At 40.7% G+C, this 12816-nt stretch overlaps 1 protein-coding gene across 3 annotated transcripts in view; it reads right to left on the reverse strand.

Annotated features, from left to right (window-relative positions):
* Znf410 (zinc finger protein 410) overlaps nt 1-12816 on the reverse strand; it is a 30706-nt gene that overhangs the window by 15731 nt on the left and 2159 nt on the right. For all 3 annotated transcript variants that reach the window (XM_075947879.1, XM_075947881.1, XM_075947880.1), the window contains exons 2-5: nt 8672-8850; nt 7642-7777; nt 4026-4244; nt 2646-2837 (exon numbers count right to left, since the gene is read on the reverse strand). In XM_075947879.1, coding sequence (XP_075803994.1) covers nt 2646-2837; nt 4026-4244; nt 7642-7777; nt 8672-8704 — 580 coding nt within the window. In that variant the 5' untranslated portion in view covers nt 8705-8850. The remainder of the gene's footprint in view (nt 1-2645; nt 2838-4025; nt 4245-7641; nt 7778-8671; nt 8851-12816) is intronic.

Below are 12816 nucleotides of genomic sequence, written 5' to 3' on the forward strand. Positions count from 1 at the left end.
ATATCAAGTATGGCTTCAGAAAGCAAATTTAAAACTATTTTGTAGGATCCAGGCAAGACAGTACAACCTGTAATCTCAGCTTTTAGTAGGATCCTAGCACTCGAGGCAGAGGCAGGCGGATCTCTGAGTTCAAGGCCAGCCTGGTCAAGAGAGCTAGTTCTAGGACAGGCTCCAAAAGCTACAGAGAAACCTTGTCTCAAAAAACAAAAAAAAAAATCTTCATTTTATTTCTAGAACCCACATGGTAGGAGAGACCCAACCCCCACAAAGTTGTCCTCTAATCCCTAGAAGGGGTGTGCACGCGTGCACACATACACACAAAATAGAACTGTATTTTTGTCTTATGGGTGTTTACTTTGTATTCCGAAATATAAGACACTTGTTAAGGCTGTAAGGTAACTATCTATTTATGTATTTATTGTTTATTTTTGAGATGGGGGTCTCACTATGTAGCTATGGCTGTCCTGGAACTCACTAGATAGACCAGGCTGTCCTCGAACTCACAGGGATCTGCCTGCCCTTGCCTCCCAAGTGTTGTAATTAAAGATATGTGCCACACTCACCCCATCCCCTTTTTGTTTTTTTTTAAATATTTATTTATTATGTGTACAATATTCTGTCTGCGTGTATGTCTGCAGGCCAGAAGAGGGCACCAGACTTCATTACAGATGGTTGTGAGCCACCATGTGGTTGCCGGGAATTGAACTCAGGACCTTTGGAAGAGCAGGCAATGCTCTTAACCACTGAGCCATCTCTCCAGCCCCCTTTTTGGTTTTTGAGTAAGAAAAACATTCATAGAATACTTTAGATTGAAAGCTCATACCTAATTATTAAGTCTCTGCAATGGCTCAAACAGGTTAAGATATTGACCTTTATACTCTAAACATGAGAAAATTAAAATCATGCAAGGCAAAAAAAAAATCAGTAAATGATGTCGTCACATCTGGACCCCAGGCCTGCACTGCTTCTCACCGGCAAACGTGGCACTATTTTCTAAACATGAGTAGAATGGTGAAGGTTTCAGAATCTAAGGATTAGAAAAACCATCTCAGGAACCCCCCCCTCAAATGATTAGAATAAATAAAGGGCACTATAATGCACTATGATAGTCACACATAAAGTAATTATTTGAAGATGAACAAAAAATAGAATTTTCTGCGCAGGAGCTACTACTGTTTTTAAAAATGTAATACTCTGAAATTATCTGTGGAATCCCCAAGTTCTCTGAGATATTATTTAGTTTTTGTTTCTATATGATCAGCAATTAAAATAGTCATAAACATATTCCTGATTATCAGCGAAACTCCCAACAGCTGTGTACCAACAATTCTGTGTTTAATCTCGGTTTGGTTCTTGATAATGCTGACACAGGCGGTAATAACTTAATCACCACAGCTAATGAATATACAGAAAGAGAACCAATCGAAAGAGACTTAAAATTAATGGTATGTTATATAAATGAAGGCTTGATTGGTAATGGGAAGTTCTTAATGTACCCATCCATGATTTTTTTTTTTTTTTTTGGTTTTTCGAGACAGGGTTTCTCTGTGGTTTTGGAGCCTGTTCTGGAACTAGCTCTTGTAGACCAGGTTGGTCTCGAACTCACAGAGATCCGCCTGCCTCTGCCTCCCAAGTGCTGGGATTAAAGGTGTGCACTACCACTGCACGGCCCCATCCATGATTCTTAAGAGTAACATGTATGTCTGCATGTATGAACAGTGCCCATGAAGTGTGCCCAGGGGAGTGTTGTGGGATCCTCTGGAACTGGAGTTACAAGTTATGATCCACCTGATATGGATGCTAGGAACCAAACACAGTTCCTTTGGAAGAGGAGAAATCACTTTTAACTGCTAAGCCTCGTCTCAACCCCAAGATAGTTGCAGTGCTAAGCTGCCAGGTGATACAGATGATTTGGGGACAGTACTCCAAAATAACCAGCAGCACACGTGAAGCTCAACAGGCATGCAAGCTGAAAAAGAAATACCACAGACTAAAACAGCTCAGTGGGAGAAGTGCTTGTCACACAAGCATAAGTGCATGCATGTCACACAATAAGGGGGCCAGAACCCTTAGAAACTGTAAAACTCGTGTGGTGTAATCCTAGTAGTGGGAAGGTACTTTACCTCCATACGCATATATGTGTATACATATAAAAACATTTTTTAGAGATAATATAACTAGCCCAAAGCAATCAGCTCATCAACAAAACTGCCATGAACCAGCAATATAGTTTTAGCAAAACAGTAACTCAACATTAACTTTATAGTTGTATTTTTACTAACTGATAAAACTATTTTAACTTCTTTGAGCTCTAGATATAAAAAGTTTATGCCTATGTGGGCCTTGAAAATCCTTCTGCTTCAGCCTCATGAATGCTGAGACTAAGGTTCTGTGCCACCATTCCCAGGCCCCTACCTGCTCTCTAAAGAATACTCTGTATATTCCTTCAAAGTTGGAAACTCAGAACATAAGTTTAGCTGGTTTGGCAGACAAAGCCAAGTTATTTTATAAAATAGGACAACTTATTTTTAGACTTCCATGCTTATCAATAAAATAACTTGATTATACACAATTCAAAATCTAGCTATTGCACCACCCAAACCTCTGCATGGAAAAGCAGAAAGGAAATGCCACAGGAGCCTCACCATTGCTGCTGGTTTTTGCATTCTTTGCCAGCTGTGCACGAGTAGCAGCAATCAGACTGTCATGGGCCAACTCCTGGACCCGCAGGAACCATGGGATACTGCTGTCTGTGCTCTCACCAGAAAGGAAGTCGTTCCCTGAATCCTCTGTCTCATCCTGTACAAACACGAAGTGCTCAGTTGAAGAGCCCAGACCTGGAAGAAAGACAATAATACAGGAAGGTTAGCCAACATCCTGTTAGTAGCCCTGGCACAGGGACTTTGTGTCCTGAATCAAATCATTCTAGATCCTTCCTTTTCACTTCAAGTTTCTGTTCTTATAAATAATAAAGCTATCATTTTTCCATTCAGCCCACACACTTTTGTTAACTCTGCCTCCTCTTGTTTCAGAGACATAATGTTCTTTCCTGCAACTAGGCCATTTGAAATTTTCCAATCCATGCTCAGTCTTCTCTCTTGTATGTCAGTTAAATTCTCCCTCATTAGGGCAGGAAAAAGGGCTCAGCAGTTAAGAGCCCTTGGCTATCACTATATGGGCTAGGCTGGCCTTGAACTCACAGAGGTTTGCCGCCCCTGCCTCCCAGGTGCTAGGATTAAAGGTGTGCACTACCACTGCCCAACAACTGTATTATTGGTTTTGTTTGAGACATGGTCTCACTATGCTGCCCTGCTTCAGCGACACGTGTGTGTGCTAACCTTCAAAACAACTCCCCTTTTAACTTGCATTTCCACCCAGTCACACTCCATTCTCTCCTCATGTCTATCTTCCAGTAAGTATTATTTTTGCAAAGGTCACCAGATAGAAATGTAATCTCACTAATCCATCCTATAGTATTTGGAATCATTTAGTATCCTTTCTTTCTAAAATATTTTCCTCCCTTGGTTTCCCATCCACCATTTTCTCCCAGTTCACCTTGTTATTCCATTGTCCTCTTAAATGTTCCCTTTCCCAGGGTCCTAGACCCTTTTTTCTATATATGCTTCAAACATCTCTAGAATCAAAGAATCACGATCCACGTTTCACATTTTCTGAATGTGATGAGCAGCCCAGCTGCCTACTTATCCCAAACCTCTCCAGAACTCTGGATTCCTATTTTTATCTCCCTCCTCAGTGTGCCTCCAATAGCAAAACACCAGCCAACTCATTAGGAACTAAGCATCCTCCCCCAAGCCTGTTCTTGCTCTCACTATCTTGATAGGTCAAGGGCGCCACATTAATTTTCCAAATAAGTAAATGTTTCTGTTGCAGGATGTAGTGGCACACCAACTAACTCTCTAATCAAATAATAAAGATTCTTTGCATCTTATGAATATTAAATACTGGCTCACCTCTAACTTTTTTCCCTAAAAACTGAGCAGAGCCCAGAAAAGATGAAAACGTACCTGCTCTTGTTAGGTTAAGAAGAATAAAAGAAGTGCTATCACTTGGCTGTAAATCTTGCAACAAGTTAGGCGACTCTGGAGTGGACAGAAATTCTGGGGACTTCTGTACAGTCTGAGCCCTTGTCTCTTCTCCGTCTGGGCCCACGTTCACCTGAAGGCTCCTCAAAACAGCTGAAGACGGGACCTCCTTGGAGGAGTTAGTATGATGTGGAGTATCATCTAGTGAAAGAAAACACCACAGCTTCATGTAGCATTCACCTCCAGGGAGCTCGCCTGTTCTATCAATAGCACCTAAGACACTAAACTTCAATTAGTTTCTACTACCCTTACAAGAGTATACAGAATTCTCATATTTGCAAATACAAAAAGTGCCTTAGAATAATCACAGGGGGAAAAACAGCCTGGGAAAGCACTGAAATTCTGTACAACCATCAGTATGTTTCATTACAATTTGGGGTTTATACTGAATATACATAAATAATTTAAAAGACTTGCTCTAAAGAAGTTTGTTCTAAGCTGGACATAGTAGTGCACATCTTTAATCTCAGAACTTGGAAGACAGAGGCAGGCAGATCAACGTGAGTTCGAGGCCAGCCTGGTCTATAAAGAGGGTTCTATGACAGCCAGGGCTAAATAGCAACCCAATCTCAAAAATCCAAAAAAGAAGCTTATTTTAAGGGATGGGTCACATGAGACTCTGCCTCAAAAAAAATAAATAAATAAAACACCTCCCCTCTTTTTTTTTTTCGAGACAGAGTTTCTCTGTAGCTTTGGAGCCTGTCCTGGAACTAGCTCTTGTAGACCAGGCTGAAAACACCCCATCTTTAAATTCTTAAAAACAAAGCATTTTAAATGAAAACTACCATTTAAAGAAGAGAGGAGATGGGTATAATGGCTCTATACAATCAGGAATTACACTATGTGACGAAGTATTCACTATTTCCAGAGGCTTTCATTCGTCTTTAAAAAAGGTAGGTAACACTTTTTTTCTCTTTTAAACAGATGACAAATAAGATCATAATAAAAATGGACAGACTACTGTTTTCATTGGCTACTGGTCTAATGAAGTAGTACAATAATGTGAATCTTCCTAATACCACACAACCAGACACTGAATGATAATTTAAAATGGCAATCCAATGCCATGTGTATTTTACCAAACACACAAAAAATATTTGAAAAACATAAAATTCATAATAGCACTGTTCATCATAGCACAATATTGGAAAACAGTCATCAACAGAGACATTAACAAAAAAGTTGTGGTCTGTAAATATTGAAGGATACTCTGATTCCAAACCAAGCTATAGTAAGAATGAACCTCACTATGACAGAGTAAAACAAGATACAAAAACATCTACTAAAGAGATTATATCATTCCATTCATTTAAGGTCACAAACAAGATAAAATTAAAATACAAGAGCAGTTAATTTTGGAAAACAAAAGAAATAATCACAAAAATACAAACAGTGGTGGTGCATCAAAGAAGGGAAGTTTCACCGCCGCGGTCCGGGTTCGATTCCCGGTCAGGGAACCAAAAAACAACAACAAAAAAAAAAAAAAAAAAAAAAAAGAAGGGAAGTTTCTGTATCAAGGGAGCAGGCCTATGGAGAGCTTGGATGATGTTCTTGTTTGGGGAGGTCCGCATACGGACAGTTCCTTATATTTATCCCTCAAGCTGTATTAATGTGGCTTTATACCTTTCTGTAGTCGCCATATCTCATAACAGAAAACATGAGGGCCAACAGTGTGGCTGAGAACAGGTGTGGGTAAAGCCGCTTGTCACAAAGCCTGATGACCTGAGTTCAATCCCTGGGGTCAGTAAGGCGGGAGAAGAGAACCGACTCCCACAAGTTGTCTTCTGACCTCCAAGCATACGTCATGGTACATGCATTTAACATTTGATTTACTTGATTTCAACTCCTTTGGAGATATACACACAAGTGGAATTGCTGACACATCTGACAGCTTTTGAGGAATTTCCATACATTTTCCATAATTTAACAGTGTACAAGGTTCCCTTTTCTCCACATTCTTACCAATGTTTGCTCTCTTTAGCCATAATCATTCCAACAGAGTACGGACTTTTTGTTTCTAGTTTAATTCCCTAACTTGCTCCCACCTCTTAAAGATTCCCCATCAGTGCAAACTTGTGTGGGTATGCATGTCTATTCATGAATAGAGCCCACAAGAGGGGATTAAGCCATGTGTGTTGGCTCACACTTTAATCCTAGCATGGGGAAGCAAAAACAGGTAGACCTCTGAGTTCAAGGCCAGCCTGGTCTAAGCAGTAAGACCTCCTCTCAACAAAACTGTGTATCAGATCTTTGCAGCCAGAGCTACAGATTTTTTTTTTCTTTTTAGTTTCTTTGTGTAGCTCCGGCTGTCCTGGAATTTACTCTGTAGATGTAGACCAGGCTGGCCTCAAACTCACAGAGTTCACCTTCCTCATGAGTGCTGGGATTAAAGTTGTGTTCCACCACTGCCCGGCCAGATTATTTTTTCTTTGTTACAGTTACTAGAGCGCGTGCTTATATGTTCATGCTATGCTGCAAATGTGGAAGGCAGACGACAACTTTCAGGAGTCAGTTCTCTCTTGTGTGGGTTCCAGGGATCGAGCCAGGTCACCAGGCTTGGTGGCCAGTTCCCTTTTGTTCTGTGGGGATTCAGGCTTCAGTTCTCATGCTTGCACAGCAAGCACTCCTAACCATCTCTCCAGCCCAGGGTGGGGAAACCTGGATGTTTATAATTTATATATGTCTGTTTTTCCTGAATCTTAGAAGACCTTAAAGTCTTCATAGACCATCACTAGAAGAAGTAATCAGAATTTTAACAAACAACTGTCATCAACAGGCTGACACTGCCCTCCCCCTGATTAGTATTAACATTCTAAACAGTTCTCAAACAATTTAGATTTGAGAGAGGGAGGGAGAAAGGGAGGGATGAAGGGAGGGAGGGATGAAGGGAGGGAGAAAAGAAAAAAAAAAGAAAAAGGAAGGAGGGAGGGAGGGAAGGAAGGGAAAAAGGAAGAAAGAAAAGAAAGCCCTTTAAAATATTATACAGGTCAATGTAGAACACAGCCTTTAATCCCAGTGGAGGCAGAAGCAGGTAGATGACTGAGTTCCAGGCAGTCAGCCCATCTCAAATACAAAACAAACAAACCCCCCAAACCAAAACTTGATAAGCATTCCCTCACTTAGACCACACTTTATACTGTTACCTCTATCCCTGCAGCCTGGTTTCTCACCCTTTCTCTGCCAGTATTATTTAAGGCCACCTTTTAGTCTTGTCTCCTTGGCCTCCCAGGGGCCTTTAACACACTGATTTCCCTGGGTCCCATGCCTCCTAGCTATGCTGATATGCACTAACTCTAAGCTGCCGTTCTGCTCTCCTCTCAGGCCTCTTGCTTGATCCCAGGCACTGCACTGGCCTTTCTGTCTCCCACACATCCTTATCCTATGTTAAAATTACTCAGGCATGTATGACTTCCATGGCTGCTTTTCCCCATGACTCTTAAATTTTACTTTCAAAAATCAAATTATCCATTCTACTCTTGCCACAGAGTAGGCTAAACTCTTAAGACTTCTTTGTCCTATTGTAGTGAACATATTTTACCTGGTAACATTAGCCGACTGCATTCTGAGGCCTCGGTCACTGGAAGGAGGGATAAGCAAGTAATATCTTTAGCTTCTGATTCTACTAGCCCTTGTCCCAGGGGGATGGAGGTATTCTGAACAAACTGAACCAGGAGCTGGAGAGGAAAAGAAGCAACGTTGAGAAACAGGATGCTAGGAATGAATCTCAACTTTCAAGTTCATCAAACAAATGATGATATAATTCAGTCTTGTTCCTGGTCTCAGTCACATACACAGAAAAACTAGAGTAACCACACCTCAAGGTGTGTGTTCTACAGAATGGCTGATAGATGTAATTAAGTTATCAAATTATGAAAGTGTATTTTAAAATGAGCTTTTTAAATTTTTAAATCAACTGCACTGTATTGATTACATCTTACAAAGCATTTTCCTGGGTAGTGGTATATTTAATCCTTGTATTAAATTCCTAGGTGAACATGTATTTTACAAATGAGGAATCAATCTGAAAACACTGACTTGTCTAAGAGCCATAACTAGTTAGAAGTTCTAGTCTTCAAAATTAAGTAATTATTTCAAATTTGGTGACTTTCCTATTATGGAACACAGATTTACTAAAATTAAGGTGGGAAAATAAATGAAATTATAAAATGCTTAAATCTCCCAATAATGTTCAGAAAGAAAATATTTTCATGTATATGTAAGATTAACAATTTATGTAAATAATACACACACATATACACCACAACTATATAATATAAATTCATTTTAGGGATATAAAATATTTTATTATATAAGCAAGCACTTTAGTATTTCGTTAAATACTTAAACAGCAAATGTAAAAAATCCACAAAAGATAGAAACAGAACAGTAAAATCTTGAAGAAAACATTTAGTAACAGAAAAATTGCAAACTAAGAGTTGCAGTAAAAGTCATTTGGCTCACAAAATCAAAAATATTTACTATTAAGTCACTAGAGAAGTTGTTTCCTGAACAATGGGCTACGCATAAACTCTGAAAACCCACCAAAGAAAACAGCTAAGTGGGCTCACCTCTGGTTTGGACTCTAACTCATCTGATAACATTGATTCAGCTTCTGAAATCCTGTGGTTGTTCAGGGCACAGGTTCAATCTAATTCAGAGTCAATGACACCTTCCTGTTATACTCATAGCCCATTAAGAAACATGGTTTTTCTGTAAGATGCTGAGCTAGGTTGGTAACCAATTTAACCTAAAATAGGGTAAAAAAGAGACACAGCATTAAGAGCAGCAGGAACATGTAACTAAATAAACATATGCCTTTATATCTAAAAAAAAAAATCAAAGAATTCAGCCTATAACATTTGTTTTAAACAGAACAAGTCCAATAAGTATCAAAACCTATAAAAGCATTGTTTTGATAAACTTTCTACTTTTTAAGTTCTTATTTTTATTTCAGGTACACGTATCTCATTGTGTATCTCGCTGTGTTTCCAAGTGTCCACAGAGTCCAAGAGGAGGTATCAGAGCCCTGTGTGGATGCTAGGAATCAAACTCGCTGCAACAATAGCAAGTGTTCTTTTTTGTTTGTTTTGTTTGTTGAGACAGGGGTTCTCTGTGTAGCCCTAGCTGTCCTGGAACTTGCTCTGTAGACCAGGCTGGCTTCAAACTCAATATTCACCTGCCTCTGCCTCTGATGCTGGGATTAAAGGTGTGCGCCACCATGCAGCATGGCAAGTGTTCCTAACCACTGAGCCATATCTTCAGTTCCCACAAAGTTTCTCCTTCTAGTGAAAGGTTTTTTTTTTTTTCTTTTTTTAAAGACAGAATCTTGGTATATAGGCATGACTGGTCTAAAATTCACATATGAACCAGGTTGGACTCCAACTGTCAACAAATTCTCCAACCTCTTCCTCCTGAGTGCTCAGGTAACAGCTATCACCACACCTCGCTATAAAAAGGTCTTCAAGGGGCTGGAGAGATGGCTCAGTGGTTAAGAGCATTGCCTGCTCTTCCAAAGGTCCTGAGTTCAATTCCCAGCAACCACATGGTGGCTCACAACCATCTGTAATGGGGTCTGGTGCCCTCTTCTGGCCTGCAGGCATACACACAGACAGAATATCGTATACATAATAAATAAATAAATATTTTTTAAAAAAGGTCTTCAATATGGAAAAGCTATATTCCAAAAGATGTTTGTCAAAAATAAAAAGCAGAAACCAGGAAGCAACACACGATTACCTTTTAGAAAACCTGAACACATTTACATAATACAGGGTATGGTTAATTAAATATGGTACTGGTACTTCAAAATACAATTTTGGTTGGGAATGTAGTTCAGTGGTAGAACATTTGCCTAACGTGCAAATACCTGGGTTTGAGTCACAACACCACACACACACAGATTGTGAAGCCCACGCAACAAAGAAAATTGATTACAAATCTCTTTTTCATTTCAACACTAATTACATCATGCATAAGAAAAAGTAAAAAGAAAGTCACACAGACCCAGCAGTGTTACCTTGTGTAACAGGTCAGTGGGCTTCACTTTTCTGGGCTCTCCAAGGTGATTATGCTGATCATTTAAAACACAAGCCTGCGGGGGGGGGGGGGGGGGCATGGTGGTGCACACCTGGACTCCACAGCAGATTCACCACCAGCTGGGATATACTCTTTCTCAGAAGTGTGTGATGGTGCTGAGTGCACTCTCCAGCACAGCCACAACAACAGGGTGGCCTGGGCAGTTCTGTACTTCCCAGAGACAGAGCACATCTGTTTTCACTCTCCCTCTCTCTCAGCTCCCCTCCTTCCCTGGTCACCACTGCAGACCTTGCTAGACCCCAAGCTGAAAATTCTCTCAGTGCTTAAGTTCCCTCCACCCCAGTGCTCTGGCACATGAATTCACTTAGTTTGGTGTGACTGCTGATAAAAGTGGGAGTACTGCTATCCATAAAGATGGTTAAAAAAAAAAAATGTACCTAGGATGGAAGCTTTCCATTAACACCAGGGCAGACTGGAAAGTCAGACTAAGACAGACATTAAGAAATACTGGAAGCCAGGCAATGGTGGTACATGCCTTTAATCCTAGCACTCAGGAGGCAGAGGCAGACAGATCTCTAAGTTCGAGACCAGCCTGGACTACAGAGCAAGTTCAGGACTACACAGAGAAACCCTGTCTTGAAAAACAACAAGGCCGGGCGATGGTGGCGCACGCCTTTAATCCCAGCACTCGGGAGGCAGAGGCAGGCGGATCTCTGTGAGTTCGAGACCAGCCTGGTCTACAAGAGCTAGTTCCAGGACAGGCTCCAAAGCCACAGAGAAACCCTGTCTCAAAAAAAAAAAAAAAGAAAAAGAAAAAGAAAAACAACAAGAAGAAGTCCTGAAATTAGGGCCTGTAAGATGGCTCATTTGTGAAGGTAGCCACCATTCTGACAACTTCAATTCAACCCCCAGGACCCATGTGCTAGAACTAAGACTTACATGTTGTCCTCTGACCCCACATGTGTGCACACACATAAATACATCTAATTCTTAGGAGAAATACTGGAATTAAAGCTTTGTTGATGTTAACAGCAGCCTGCAGTCCAGTTTACAAAATATATATGAAATATTCCTTTTACTTATCACATAAAGCAAAGTATCATAAATGCCCAACTTTTCTTTCTACATACATTTTTCTTCCTCTAGCACTACAATAGCTTAATATGGTTAATCCACTCATCTTCATGAGAGGAGGAAGCCAAGGTTGATCAAGTTATTAAGCTGTATAAGCAAGCTGGTATGAAGAGTTGGCACAAATAGGAAGTGATTACATCTAAGTCTGATCTTAAATTTCGAGGGCTTAGCAATTCCTCTTCCCCAATTTCAGTTCACATAACAAGCCAAGAAATTACCAGATGTTTGTCCAGATTATTACTAAAGTGCATCCAATTTTGAGATTCTTGACTTGCAGAATCACTAAGACATCACACACCCTTAGGGGTTACCTACTGTGTCTTTTTATTTTAGTGGTTTCGTTTTAATAGTCTTTGAAAACAAGGAACAACTGCAATATGCATATTGTAACTGAATACAGCCATACAATCCTGGTGCCAAAATTTCTGGCTTGTATAGGCACTTAATGAACAAATAAAGTAGAATACACTAGAAAAGGCTGAAGCCCCAGGAATCTTTGCAAGAGCGAGGGGTGGAGGCAGGCATCTGTAATCTCAGAAATGGGGAAACTGAAGCAAGAGACTAGGGAGCTTTCGGCTACACAGCAAGATCATATCTCAGAATGAAAAGAAAACAATCCGCTCAAGAGCACAGCGGTTCGTCAAGTGTTCTATGTGGACTGCATTAACACAGACCTTACTAAGCACCTAACTGGCCAGCAGTACGAGGGCAAACACGTAAGCTAGGCCTGCTGCTAGTTCCAAGTCCATTACTTAGTTAACCACTTCAAAAGCTGCAATGGAAACTTTTTCTTGCAATGCAAATCTTTCCAAAAAACAAGTTTGGGGCAGGACACAGTGGCACACACTTTAATTCGGCACTCTGGAAGCAGAGAAAAGCGTATCTCTAGGAGTCTGAGGCCAGCCTGGTCTACACAGTGAGTTCTGGGCAAGGCAAGGCTACACACACAGTGAGCCCTTGTTACAAACTTTCAGTCAACATAAATGTTCCCCATTTTGTAAGATTTTTAGTTTTTATTTATTGTGCATGGGTGTTTTGCCCACATGTTGTCTGCACACCACACATATGTAGTACCCGTGGAGGCAGAGGGTGCTGGGTGCTCGGTTGTGAATCGCCATGCGGGGTACTGGGAACTAACTAGATCCAGGCCCTCCACAGAGCAACAGTGCTCCTAACTGCCGCTCTGAACTTTGCAGATCCCACTCTCACCCACTTTGGAAAGTACAATTCAACTGTCTTTAGTATACCCATAGTTGTGCAATCACATACACAATCAGTTTTGTTTGTGGGAGTGTGTTTTTTTTGGGGGGGGGGTTCAGACAAGCTCTTGCATAGCCCTGGCTGTTCTGGAACTCTCTATATCTGAGGCTGGCCTTCAACTTCTGGTCCCATCTGCTTAGATCTCCCAGTACTAAGATTAAAGGTGTGTACCACCATGCTTGGCTAATTTTACATTTTCCCAAAAGAAACCCTGAAGTCACCAGCCACTTCTAAAGTACTCATTACTAGGCGTTTGAAAGGCCCCATACAAGTTTCCCTGTGA

The sequence above is a fragment of the Microtus pennsylvanicus genome, chromosome 14 (genome assembly GCF_037038515.1).
Source record: "Microtus pennsylvanicus isolate mMicPen1 chromosome 14, mMicPen1.hap1, whole genome shotgun sequence".
NCBI classification, from domain to species: domain Eukaryota; kingdom Metazoa; phylum Chordata; class Mammalia; order Rodentia; family Cricetidae; genus Microtus; species Microtus pennsylvanicus.